The sequence below is a fragment of the Heloderma suspectum genome, chromosome 2 (genome assembly GCF_057233095.1).
Source record: "Heloderma suspectum isolate Gila_16-S chromosome 2, 16-S_ref, whole genome shotgun sequence".
Taxonomy (NCBI): Eukaryota; Metazoa; Chordata; class Lepidosauria; order Squamata; family Helodermatidae; genus Heloderma; species Heloderma suspectum.
Window position 1 is genome coordinate 132617440 of NC_139459.1, and position 14554 is coordinate 132631993.

The 14554-nt window shown below is 41.0% G+C and overlaps 1 protein-coding gene across 3 annotated transcripts in view; it reads left to right on the forward strand.

The window, feature by feature from the left end:
* The window catches only part of LOC146352756 (pro-neuregulin-1, membrane-bound isoform-like), a 273614-nt gene that overhangs the window by 35594 nt on the left and 223466 nt on the right, over nt 1–14554 (forward strand). For all 3 annotated transcript variants that reach the window (XM_084834792.1, XM_084834791.1, XM_084834794.1), the window contains exon 2: nt 14322–14505. In XM_084834792.1, the coding sequence (XP_084690918.1) occupies nt 14322–14505 (184 nt within the window). The remainder of the gene's footprint in view (nt 1–14321; nt 14506–14554) is intronic.

Below are 14554 nucleotides of genomic sequence, written 5' to 3' on the forward strand. Positions count from 1 at the left end.
TGCCATGCAAACCGTTGTTATACCAGGGTTGCAGGGATATTGCTTTGGCAGTGCTGGTAGATGTAACTAAACATATGTTTACAATTAGTGTGCCAGTATATACACAGAGAGAGGGGGGGGGGAGAGAGAGAGAGAGAGAGAACACAGTATTAAAATATAAAGATTCTGTGAACAATATTGTTTAGCCTGGAAGTATGAGAACTTGGGACTAATTCACACTGCTGAATGACACATGACTGCATAGAGAAATTGTTGTGTATGAACTTGTCTGTAGATACAGAAATTCTGCAGCCATTTATGTAATCACAGTTGTAACAGAGATAACTGCCCTCTAATTGCAAAATATAGCCCGATTCACACTGTCTTTCTCCATGCAGTCATGTGTCTACAGGTGAACCAGGTCTTAAGCCTTTTTGTGATGTGATGGCCACGATGTGATTTCCTCGCCCCCCCCCCCTCCCCAATGTATTTGGAATCAAGCACATTCAGGCAGGGGAAAACTTTTTCTTTCATGTTATCATGTTATCTTATCAGGACATGTTATCTTAAAACATAAGATATGGAACAAAAAACATGCATTTTTTTCTGAACCACCCAGAGAGCTTTGGCTATTGGGTGGTATAGAAATGAAATGAAATAAATAAATAGCTAGCTAGCTAGCTAGCTACCAAACTGGCAAAAGCAGCAATATCAAAATGTACCTCTGGAAAAGTGTATGTTTTCTTCTTGTTATACACTAACACAAGATGGCTGTTACTTGGGCATAGAAAAGGTCATTTTCCATGTTTGTAAATTTGCATAAGCTGTCTGAGTAACACCCCTAAGACACATAAGTAAGTCTAAGTAAGTCTCAGTAAGACTCAGAAGCAGAGGCATAAACACTTCAGAGACTAGAGGTGTAAACATTAAGTGAAAAAAAAACTTTACTTTTTGGAAGTGTGGTAATGATTCATATTTATCCTATTAAGTCTTCCTAACAGGTTTTAAGAGCTTACTCATATACTCTCAGGGCCAGCTCCACATCTTTCTGTCTGTTCTCCAGCAAGATATTTATAGTGGGCCTTCCCTGGGGCATGGAACCTATGCCTCTCACTTGTTTCCACATTGGTTAGATCTGTCCTTCCCACTGGTCTCCCAAATAACTGGGAGAGAAGCAAAGCAGGTCAAGGGGGGTTCACACAAAGTCTTAGGTTTGGAGCAGTGGCCCCTAAACTCAAACATCTATGGGACTCAAGTAGCTGTTCAGTATTGCTGGGTGCACTGGCAGTGTCCTTTAGGAATGCTATCCAACAAAGTATTTTCATGGTAAAGTATATATTTAGAATACAAAGCCAACCAACAAAAGGAGCTCTTTAAATCATTTTGGTATGGAAAAAGCACTATTAACGTTACACCTGTAAAAATCCATGCATTGTTTGTCTTTCATAATAAAGACTGAGACTTTAAAATCTCAATCAAATTTCATGAATATCTGTAAATATGAATGCCTTATTTCCAAACACATTCTAGTGTATCTTTCCTAGACAAATTTACTCTCCTTAGGTGAATTATTACATGAGATAAATCCACAAAAATCCATAATATGTTAAAAAACTGCATGTTTATGCTAGTAAGACTGTATAATACTGTTATGATACAAACTCACTGCTGAAGCAGTACCTCACTGTGTGCTGTGCAGTACTATGAGCTTACTCTGCATTGCTACAGATATTTACTGCTTTCCTTCAGCAGCACTAAACAAAAAAAGGGCAGAGAACAAAGCTTTCAGGAAAGCCTCTAAAAAGAGCAATACATCACTTGACAAGTATGATACAGAATTAAAGGGGAAAAGACAAAGAAAATCTATGGCAAGACAACTTGCCATTTCCATTATTAAATCAATGACTTAAAAGTATTGATTCTCCAAGTAGCTGTGAATATTTTATGCAACCTATAATCTAATGAGTACGTTGCCTTTGACACTTTAATTTGATCTGTAAATTGCAAAGTTGTTTTTCTCTTAACCTTAGTTTTACCAATTTTAAAAACTTGTCTTCCAAATTAAACTTTGAGGACACAGGGCAGGACCAAAGGCCTAACTTTCTCCAGGAAAATGGTCTCTGATATCTGATGAAAAAAAGACTTCTTCCACATCCCCTTCTTCTGAGGCAATGGTAGGACAAGAGGGGAACACTAGTTATACCTGGGATGACTTGAGTATCCCCCTTATTACTTATGGAGGGTTAGACAGGTGTAGAATAAAGTGTACTACTATTTTGCAGCACTGATTATTGCTAACATATATTACTACCATATTCTGATACAGTAAACTAGCATTTCATGTTAATTCACTGACCATTTAGTAGGTCTCTCTTTAAAGTGTCACACTCTTTGGTGCATGCTTTTGCAGAATGTTGCAAACAATACAGGCAAAATACAGGAAACTTTTCAGAGTATGATTTCAGTTGGTAGATGAGTATCCCATATATACGAGCGAAATCAACACCAGTGGTAGAGAATTGCAGATGGAACTTGAATAGGAAGCAGGTAGTTTAATGTTTCAAAGTATTTGCACTGGCAGAAGCTTTATTATTGGAACCTTAAGATGGAATGAACATGGTAAGGATTAGAACCTTAAGATGGAATGAACATGATAAGGAGGACAGGAGATATGGGCAGTCTGACCAAACAAGGTGTGGTAGTCCATAGGCACAACTCCTTTTAAGAAAACTGCTTGCCCTGGTAGAGTAGCTACAGGGCCACATCTTGACTTCAGAAAGGTGACTGTGATAGATAGATAGATAGATAGATAGATAGATAGATAGATAGATAGATCCTGGAGCCACTGTACTTCTGCAAATGATTATCTTCAAGGAGTTGTGCATGTGGATTATCTAAAATTTAGCAAATTTCCAAATGTTAAGGAATTCAAAGCAAGCACACAATCTATTACCTCTTGTGAGAACTGTAGATACCCATGAAAAAACAAGGGGCATCTGCAATTCTCACAAGAGTAACAGACTGTGTGCTTACTTTGCAATCTTTAATATTTTGGTAAAGTGCTAAGCTTTAGATACATATTTAGAAACACATCCTCAGACCATTTTAGGTCTACAAAATTTCGGTCTGAAGCGATTTTTATTGACTTTAGTGCTTGCCTTATTTATTAGAGAAATATGACCCAAGGACTACAATTGCTTTCTGAAGATCTCCGTGAAACTTCCATTTTCATCCTAAGAGATTTATGTTTACTGCAAATGACAGTATCTCCAATAAAAGGAATCCCCTTACCTACTTTGGATTTCTCAGAGGTTCATTACAGAAACCAGAGATTTTGGCAGCTAAGGCAAATTGTTGAGGTACATAAATGTATTTGGGTGGTAATGTGTCATTTAAGGGATGCCTGGGGTCATGTGGTGGCCCCCACTCTGTGGGGCCCCCACTCTGTGGAACTCCGTCCCTAGGGAACTCCGTCATGCCCCCTCTTTAATGAGCTTCCGTCATGCATTAAAAACGTGGTTGTTGAGGCAGGCATTTGGGGTGGGTTAGGGTATTTTAGAAAATGTTTTTATTGTAGAATTTTATTGTTTTAAATTGTTTTATTGTATGTTGTACATCGCCCAGAGTGGCTGGGTGACCAGCCAGATGGGCGATCAATAAATTTAATAATAAATAAATAAATAAATGTCTGTGGAAACAACTTCTGCTGTGTTCTATACCCAGGTTTATGGGGTTTGGCTGTAGTTACGTAATAACTTCATGGAAGATTTTCAACATGTGCTAACATGCACTCTTCTAGAAAGCAAAGAGCTGCAAGAAAAGCAATCCCAGTTAATGCATGATATAGGAGAACTGGGTTCCAGAGACTGGTAGTGGTTGATCAAATAAATTCGGGGAGTTCACAGCAGTGAATGCCAGTACAAATTAAACATCAAAGCTGATTCCTCCACTAATTTAGCTGATTCGTGGCCTCAGGATATTGTACATTTGTGTAGTGGAAACACATCTTTAAACTAGGCAGATTCTAGATTGCTATTACAAAAGATGCATTATTTTAATTCTGTGGTAACTTAAAGATGGACGCAGTCATTGTGGCATAAGCTTTTGGTAGAGTAAGGCCTGCCTTGTCTGATGCATAATGTGGTAGAAGGGTGTGCATGCGTGCATGCACGCAAACACACACACATACATATATACACACACACACACACAAATGCGCACACACATACTGAGGTGGGTGTTTACACCGAGTCCCAAAAGGCCAAGAAACACAACAGCAGTCTATGTTCAAGTTCATATGGCACAACAACTCACCCTGTGAAATAAGCCACGCAGTGTGGATTGTCGTCTGAATAAATGGAGGGTGAGCCCAACAGACGATCAGACTCATCATGAGTTGTTCTCCCCCCCCCCTTCCTCCTTCCCTCTTGGTCCTCCTGCTGGCCCGGCAGGTATCCCAGGGGATTTGGTGGCAGAACCTGTCTTGTCTGCTGCCAAGTCCCTTTCGTCACAGGTACTACAACCATGGTTGCAGTTCCTGGCTTCTTTTTCTTTTCTTTTTTTGCATTTGGGCATTTGTGCAAATATGGTCCCAAAATATATATTTTTCGATTTTTTTCAGCTCCAGCAATGTGCGCAAATGTCATATTTTAAAAAAAAATACAGGAGGGCAGGTTTTCAGGCTTGCGCAAGTGTGCTACTCCGACTGTCCAAAGCATATAGGCTCACCTTGTCTGGTACCTTGTATGTTTCAGCTGTCAAACATACAAAGTAATTGACAAGAGGAGACTGTATACAGGCTGATTGAACAGCCTTTGACAGTTGACAGATGGGGAAAAGGGGGAAGATCACCCCCTTAACAGGGTGATCCGCAGGGCTTAAAGTACTGCCTCGGCCTTTGGGGCTGCCCTGCTTCAAATCGCACTTGCCCATGTCCCCATTATATCTCTTTCATAGAGACTACAAACTGCTCCTCTTTTCACTCCCTTTCACAGTAACCATGGCTACTTTTGACAGCTGTCAAAGGACCTGCCAGGGGTTGCTGCAGCTAGTGTGAAGGGGACCGAAAAGGGGATGGCATGTAGATATCTGTGAAAAAGAGTCTCTATGAAAAAGACAGGCTCTTTTTCACAGAGATTTACATGCCACCCTGTTTTCCCTGCTGTTCACTCACTGCTGCAACTCTGAAAATACAACCCAATTTTTAAAAAAAAAATAAAGAAAAAGGGGAGATTTGTGCACACTGACAGGGCCCTCCCAAATGTAAAAATATATGATCAGCCCCATTTTTGCACAAATGCCTGTACGCGAAAAAAACGGGGAAAGCCGTGAACCATGACGCTGGTTGTGGTTCCTGCAGCAAGGTGGACTTGGCAGCACACAAGTCCCCTGGCATTACTGTACAAGTGACAGCCCCTCTAAAGTGCCAATTGGGAACCATTGGAAGAGCTGGCACTCACTTAAAGGCTGGATTGCTCAGCAAGAGCAGCAGGGGTTTCAGCTGCTCTTGCCAAGCTGCTCTGCCAATGCCCACAACCCACGATGGGTTGGTAGTGCCAGGTTCGGATGACATGCCAACCCATTGTAGGTACAACAACTCCAAGAACAGGCCATGGGTTGTTGGGGTGGCTTGTTGCTCATGGACAAGCCACCCTGTGGAAATTGGTCTGGGATCGCAGGACATGACAACCCATCATGGCTTGTCACCCACAATGGGTTGCCATGTTGTGTGAACCTAGTCAGTGTGTCATAACTGCTTGAATGAATGAAAGATCCCATTAAAGCAGAGGTAGGCAACCTAGTGCCTTCCAGATATTTTGGACTGTAACTCCCATAAGCCCCAGCCAGGATGGCCAATGGTAAGGGATAATGGGAGTTGTAATCCAAAATACATGGAGGGCCTACCCCTGTGTTAAAGTAAATAAGACCCACTGACACTCCCAAGAAGAATGTGATTCGGAGATGCTTGTAGCCCCACCCCACACAAGTTGTAGGCAAGTAAGTTGGAGGTAGAGTGATGATTATTCTTGGACCAATCAAACGTTTTGTTTTAGGTACTGGCATTTTCTTTAGTATATGATAAAGCAGAGTTTCCAGTATTCTTAGCAACAAGCAACTTATATACCTTGAAGGACGTTGCATTTGCATATCACATTAAGTCATCAAACCTGGCTTAATTAACCATGATGTGCACAAGCAGCATGCATGTAACCCACTCACTCCTCCTTTTGCATGAGCAGGTAAACTAACCAGAAAGCTGCAGCTGTGCTTAATTGCTTCCAAACAAGCCAGAATTAGAAACTAGTTTTAAACCAGGTTTTAAAGTTGGCTTCTGATTAGGGGTGTACGGATTCCCCATCGTCTGTTCCGGTGGGGAATCTGTGGGGGAGGGGAAGTGATCCATTCCTCCCCCCCCCCCCGGAATCCTCCAGAGCGGTTCTGCTCCGCTCGGATTCCGGGGGGGGGGACTGACTTGGGGGTGCTTACCTTCCCTCCTGCCAGCCAAAGCCATTCGCCTTCTCCCTGTCCCCGCTGATTGCCTTTAAAAAAAAAGTCTTAAAAAAAAAAAAAGCGATCAGGAGGATGTGCCCATAGACTTATATGCAAAATAGAGCGGTGAATCTTGTGTATAAGCCTATGGACACATAGACTTAAACACAAGATTCATGACTCTATTTGCGTATAAGTCTATGGGCACATCCTCCTGATTGCTTTTTTTTTTTTTCAACACATTTTTTTCAAGGCAATCAGCAGGGACAGGGAGGAGGCGAACGGCTCTGGCTGGAAGAAGCAGCCGAGTGCCATTCCGCCTCCAGTCCTCCTGGAGCAGAGGTAAGTGGTTCTGATCCGCTGCGGATTCCTGAGGCCGGATTCCAAAGAATCCAGCCTCCTTTGAATCCGCAGCGGATTTCTCTGACATCCTTACTTCTGATACTGGCTTGTTTTGAAGCAGTTAACCATAGTCCCCAGTCTAGATATAACAGGAAAGTATGCTTAATTGTGGCTTCCTGGTTTATTTAACTGTTCACAGGAAAGGAGGAGTGATCAGCCTACGTGCATCGGCATGCTGTTCATACACATTGTGGTTTATTAGGCTAGGATTGATGGTTTACCATGATGTGTGAAAGTGACCATTGTGTTGGATTCTGAACCTTTTTGAAATACTATCTCCAGTCACAGATTGTTAGCTTCAAATAACTTCTGAAATCTCATAATTTCAGATCTGTTTATAGTTGAACTATAAAGTCTTTTTTTTTCTTTTTCTTTCTTTCATCTTGATTATTACCTTTGAAAGAAAAGATTGCAGTCTTACTGACTGTTATTTCTTTGCCATTACTGAGGAGTATTAGCATGCATAGCTTGTAATATATGTGTACAAGATGGCCAGGAAGTCTAATGCATCCTGGTAGAAGCTAGGGTTGTGCACGGACCCCATGCTTCACTTGGATGCCGCTTCGGACCTTCTGAAGCAACCCTGCTTCTCTTGGGACCAATTCGGACCCCACCCACTTTGCTTCAGATCCGAAGCAAGATTCAGATATCCAAATCATTCGGATTTGACATTTTCCCATTGACTTGCATTGAAATATAGAAATGGCCATAACCTTTTCAATTTTCATGATAAGTACATGACATCTGGGGACCTGTAAGCCCCCATGGAGGGGATTCCACCTGCCAAATTTCAGACAGTTTGGCCCAGGAGTTTTTGTGGCAGGCATACATAAAATGTGCTGTTCTCAGAAACTCAAACCAAAGTTCATAAAGGGATAATCAGAGAAGTTAGGTGTTTAAGCGATGATTAGGAGGAGGTCACTATCCCTAATCTCTGCTGTAGGTTTCTTTGAAGTGCAAATAACCCGTCTCCCCTAGTGTTACCTTCCTATTCAGCTTCACAGTGGATGACCTCAGGCTCTCTTTGGTTGAATGGAATACACATTACCTGCGAATACACATTACATGGACTTTATTTATTTATTTATTTATTGCATTTATATCCCGCCTTTTTTCCTCCAAGGAACTCAAGGCAGCGTACATGATCCCCCTCCTTCCTCCATTTTATCCTCACAACAACAACCCTGTGAGTTAGGTTGGGCTGAGGGTCTGTGACTGGCCCAAAGTCACCCAGTGAGCTTCCATGGCCGAATGGGGACTAGAACCGAGATCTCCTGACTCCCAGTCCAGCACTGTAGCCACTACACCACACTGGCTCCGTCAGGGGGCTCCCTTCTTCCACTACAGAAGGAGATGCTGCTCCTTTGGCAAGAGTGCTACTGCTGTTGCCTGCACCAGCCTCCTCAGTGATCTCCAGGCACCGAGACTGGCCTCCACTCTCTGCTGCCCTACACCAGGACACACTGTCAGGACTGGGGGTGACCTAGCTTGGCAACCGGTGCTGCTGGTCCCACCAGCACCTTGCCTGCCTCTGCCAAGGCCCCAAAGATGCCTCACATTGGGCTTGCTTTGCCATGCAGTGTAGTATAAAATGTAAATAATATATGTTGTGTAGTGCTTTGCCCACTGTTTTTTGAAATGTGGACTGTGTAGTGCTTGGCCACACACTGTTTGATTGTCTACAACACAAGCACGCACAGAGAGAGAGAGAGGGAGAGAGAGAGAAGCAAAGTGGGGGGAGAGAACAATCTATAATCCTAACAAAAGAGAAAAGGGCTTTTAATTTTTTAATTTTTTTTTAGGGAAAAGAGATAATAATGGGAAAGGAAGGAATACAAGAATTGGGTTGGGTGGGGGTGGTGATGGAGGGGAGTCAAGAATAATGAAAGTTCTATAATCTATCTATCTATCTATCTATCTATCTATGCCTAGACAGAAAGTAAGGGGAAACTAATGGTTGGGAATGAGAAGGGGGGGAGTTAAAGAACAAGGCAAGGCAAGAAAAACAGAAGTAGTTTGTTAAAAAAATTGTTTTTAAAATAATCAAGAAAAGAATGAAAGGTAAAACCTATTAGAGAAGAGGGGAAAGACAACCAGGCAAGGAAAGGAGGAAACTAAGAAAGGGAATAGTTGAATTGGGAATGAAGAAGAAAGACAAAGCTGTAATATACACACACACACACCTCTAACAACACGTAAACCACCACCTCCAACTCTAACCAGTGCGCTCCCTCTCACAATGAAATGAAAGCAGGCTGATTTGTCCAATATATCCAGTATCTCCCTCTCCACCACTGTCACTGATTGCAGACTGCTGGGTTAAGTTCAGCCCTAATTTGGCAGCTAGAGTTGCCATTTGCCAAGGCTCACCATTTCCCCCCTCCCTCCTCCCCCCTCCCCTCTTCCCCCCCTCCATTCTCCTCCTTGCCTGCTGCCTGATCTTTTGCAAGTTGATACATTGAGAAACAGGCTGTCTGGGAATGGCTTCAATAGCTCCAAAGCTCCAAGGTGGGCTAAGGCGCCTTGGTGACGAGCCGCTTCGCTTCGGGGTGCCTTGGTGCTGTTCTGATCCGCTTCAGATCACGCCGAGGCACCTCCGAAGTAGCCCACTTTGCTTCGGTATTCAGTATTTGGACTGAAGAGGTCCACAGCTCTTGTAGAAACCTTTTAACATCTGCATAATCTTCTGGGGGACAGGCTTTCAAAAACTAGTCTTCGATGTGATATGTTTCTGTTTTCCCAATTTTTTCATCATGTTGAGGGGGATTACAGACTGAGCATACACTTAAAACACCACGGCTGACCCTCTTTGACTTAAAACAGGAATACCCTCTCTTGTCAAAAGGATGGGATTAATTACTTCCCAATAACTTATCAAGCATTTGTGGAATGGGTGTGTAAATGTTTGTTCCATGTTTTTTCATAGTTTTTTTTAATGACAACCTGAGAACACGTCAATAGTAATGAATAATGATGCATATCAGAAAGAAAATATCCCACTTCCTTAAATAGTGCCAATGGCAAGAATCCAAAGGACTGTGAAATTAATTGATGAGCCCAGAGGGGCTTTATACTTGTTTTTCCTCACACAGCAGACCCCTGTCCTCCATATCACATGGAACTCAAGCAGCTCTTTGGATTCTGTCTAGTGAGCACAATTGCCACTAAGTTTGACATTTAGGTAAACCTTCTCGTAAGCCCTGAGATATGTGTGTTTTCTTTATAGATTTTCACTGGGATTTGCTACTTCTTCTCCAAAGAAGAAATTATGAGTTTCACCATGTACAGCAGGCCTGCACAAAACCTCTGACCTATCCATCATAATGTAGCCCACTTAGACATTTATTATTAGCATGCCAGATCCTTACCAATTCCCTGTTTTTTGTAGTCCCAGGTAGGCAGCAAAAACAAGGAGGCTTATTCAGGTTTTGGCAATCCACAATAGATGGCTTATGTGCTGCATTTGGCCTGGTGGGTCAAATGTTGTGCAGGTGCAGCCTGGAGAAAATGTTGATGCCACTTGAGAAAATCTGTGGAAGTTTTTGTTAAGAACCACACTTAAAATATAGATTATTATTTGGGGAAAGAGATAGAATAACAATTATGAAGGAGCACAGGAAGGATATGAGAACAAATATGAAAATTGAAATTTTTCAGTTTAGATTTTATGATTTCCAGAGAAATATAGAAGATAATGAACCTTGTGAAGTAAGCCCATAACATCTGTTGTTTATGCCTTACTAAGAGGCACCTACTGAAACTAGTATTTGTATTTGTAAGTACAAACTTACCTGAGAGTAATCCTCACTTAACTCAATAGGCCTTACTTCAGAGTAGACATGTATAAGATTGTGTTGTAAATTTATGGTGTTGCTTTTTGCAAGACACCATTTGTCTGCTACACAAGTTTACAATTAGAAATATTCATGATATTGTTGTTTGTGCAGCCCAATTTCATTCATGTTTACTCAGAGGTAGGTCTCAGTGAGTTCAATGGGGCCTGCTCCCAAGTTAGGGCTATATGGAATTGCACCTCTAGTATGTTCTGGCCTTTACTGTTAGACAGCCAAGCTGTGTTTGTAATTTGTAACATAATTTCTTCCCAAACCCATGTCTTTGAAGTGTAAGTGGCCTGTTGTTGCAGAGTAAGAAAACCACAGCAGCAAAGTGACTAGTACAAGGTCAGTAAATGACTCATGGTGGAACAAAGAATTGAACAGCAGTCTGCCAAGTTTGGGGCTGATATCAGCAGGATCATTTCTTTCCTATTCCTTCCCGGGCAACCTGGGCTGTTTGCTTCTCTTGAAATTAATCACATTAAAAGAGAGCAACAGAGGATCGGACTGATAGGGGAAGTTAGAAACTTCTAAGGTAGACTTAGGGTGCAATCCTACACATGTTTAGACAGAAAAAAGTCCTACAACTCCCAGCATGCCCCAGCTAGGCTCGGGGGGGGGGATGCTAGGAGTTGTAGGACTTTATTCTGTCTAAACATGCATAGGATTGTGCCTTCAGATGTCTGACTGTCTAGTTTTATTTTAAGCATAATTCTGTGTAATATTTCAGTGAATTTTCAGAGAATGGAATGCATGTAAAGTATAATCTAGTGTACCTTAATATGAACACTGCTGCTTTGAGTATAGCCCCTTAGATATTCTTGAAAACGTTTTTTCCTTGTTGTTTGTTCTTTTTTCCTGACTTTGTTTTTGGCTGCCTCATTGTATTTCATGTAAAAGTTACAGAAATTCTTTTAAAACAACTCTATCCAATATCAGTTTGTGGAGGGAAGGTTAAGAACTCTTAGTTGTGTATATACATTATAAGCAAATTGGTTTGTCAACAACATTTGCTTTAACAGCAGTTATTTTTCTAGAAGCTGAAAAAAAGCTTATAATGTTATTCCTGTTGTTGGCTAGCCGTCATTTTAGCCTTTGGAAATATCATCAATGCCATACGATATTAATTGGAACATAACAGTAAAAATCAGATAATCTTAGCATGAGCTCTTTTATGAAATGTTGTTGAATGTCAACATTATATTAACGGAAATAGAGTTCAATGGTTTAACAGTTAATGAATTGGTTAAAGCTTGAAAGTATTACTATAGAAGTGCAGAACCTAAAAGTAGAGGTATTTTCCCTTCACAAATGAATTTAAACAACTTTAGACTGATCCGAAACAGGTTTCTGTAGAAAATGTTGTGGTTGTTTTATGAAAATGAGTCACAGCCTAAATAATAAGTTTATTAATTTGCAAAATATGAAGTGTTTTCTTAAAAATTAATATGGGATATTAGGCCTGAAAAAGCACTATTTTTACATTTCAAGGTTAAATGAAGTAAACATTCTGTCAAGGGAAGTGGGAAAACACTTTTAAATATTTAATTAATCAATTAAAATATTTATATACTGCCCATAGTATCAGGGTGGTTTATAAAATGTAATACAGATATAAAATTCTGATAAAGGCACAACTCTGCCAAAAAAGGGGGCATAAGATAATAGGCAGCAACAACTCCAGGCTTCATAAATCATTTTTAAATCCCTGGGTAAACAAATAGATTTTGACCTGTCACCGAGGGGAATATAATGTTTGCACTAGTTGCACCTCCGTGGGGAGGGTGTTCCTCAGCTGGGGCACCACAACAGAAAGCTCTCCCTTGTTGTCACATAATGCCCCATGGGAACTTCCTCTGAAGATCTTAAGGCATAGGCAGGCTGATACAGGGAGAGGCACTACTTCAGATGTTTGAGTCCCAAGCCCTTTAGGGCTTTGATGGTAAGCCCAAGCACCTTGAATTGGGCTCAAAGCAAATAGGCAGCCAGATGCTTTTAGAATTGGTGTGATGTGACTGCACCTGGCTGTATCAGTTACAATCCTGGGCGCTGTATTCTGCACTAGTTGAAGCTTCTGAGTCATCTGCAAGGGCGTACTCACATATAACCCATTGCAGTAATCCAGTCTGGAGGTTACCATAGCATGAACCCCTGTGGCCAGACTATCCCCATCCAAAAGAGCTTTTGTATTGCTTGCCCAGGCCGTCATGTAGTCTTACACAACAAATTATTATGAATTGGGATCTATATAGATACACTGAAAAGGAATAGGCACAATTTTTAAATGTTAAGTGGGATGGGCCTGTTTTTACCCCATTTTACATTGCAATCAACTACCATATTTGCTTCCATTTTGAATGTAGAGTTGGTTATTGGTTGTGTGCGCATACACACACATAGACACACACATTTCAGGTGGGGTGTCCAACTTGAAAACAAATCTCAAACTCTGCTTGCATGTTTTATGTGATTAAAACTTAATACAGGGACTTAAAAAAAATTAAAATATGGAAGAGTTGGGTTGGGTTGGGTTGGGTTGAGCTGTGATGTCAGAACCATTTAGCCACATAACACTATGCACAGCCAACCTCTGTTTCCAAACTGCATATCTGACTTCCTTGAACTTGGCTATGGATCAAGATGCAGTCTGAAGGCACATGAGATAGCAGCCTTGCTGAAGCTGGTCTGATCATTACCTGTATGGAGACTACATGGAAACCCTAAGTATGCTGCCAGTATTTTCATGATGGAAGAAATGCAGGATATAAATCTAATAATAATAAAAATGGAATAAGTACATCTGGCAACAATGTTGTGAGTGAGGCCTTCTTTTTAGCTATATCTATATAAGTGCTTAGTGAAGGGCACCAGCATCAATTAGGTTTGCATTTATGTATCCTAGTAACTTCTCAATTATGCCATGATCGAGATCAAATTAATGTAATAAATTTCTTCACTGAAACTTATGAAGGATGGAAAATATGCAAATCCAGATTTCTTCAGCTGAGAGTTGGTGACCTGTTCATCAAACTAGAGGGGGCATTATACTCATTTTCAGAGGAGGATTTTTGTACTATTTAATCGGCTTCTGAAATTGTATTTTTAAAAACTTAAAGGATTTAACAATTCAGAATGTTGTACAGGCTCAGAAAAATAATTGTTCCAAAAAATTCTAAAACTTAATTTCTACTGGTACTGGAGGAGGAATAATTTGCAGGAGAGACAGTGTTCACACAAGCGCCTACCACAAAGTAGCAACGCGGGGATGGGAGAGATAAAACATTTCCCCACCACCACCACTTCATCTGAAGCTGACATGAGTTGATATTGGACTCATGAAAATGTGGATAAACGTGAGGGCACAACAAGTGAAGTAGTTACTGCTGCTCTGGATGGAATAATACCCTTGATATATCCACACAGCTACCATGAATTAGCAACTCCTGTTTGATCCCTGGCTCTTCCACCCTTCCTCCTCATTAAACTTCCTAAACATGACAATTTTGGTGTAGAGAATGTATGATCTTGATAAGTCTTAAATGCCCCAAATTGCCCAAATGTCACTTTTTGTCTTTTCAAGGACTACCTAGTCACTTACACTTTTTTTTTCTTTAGCTGTGCCTCCTAAATTGAAGGAGATGAAAAGCCAGGAATCTGCTGTGGGTCAGACACTAGTTCTCAGATGTGAAGCCAGTTCTGAGCACCCCTCTCTCAAATTCAAATGGTTAAAGAATGGAAAAGAAATAACAAAAAGAAACAGACCGGAAAATATCAAGATCAAGAGCCCCAAAAAACAAAAGTAAGTATACGGTGATATATTTAAAAAGCTGAGTCGTGAGAGGGAAATG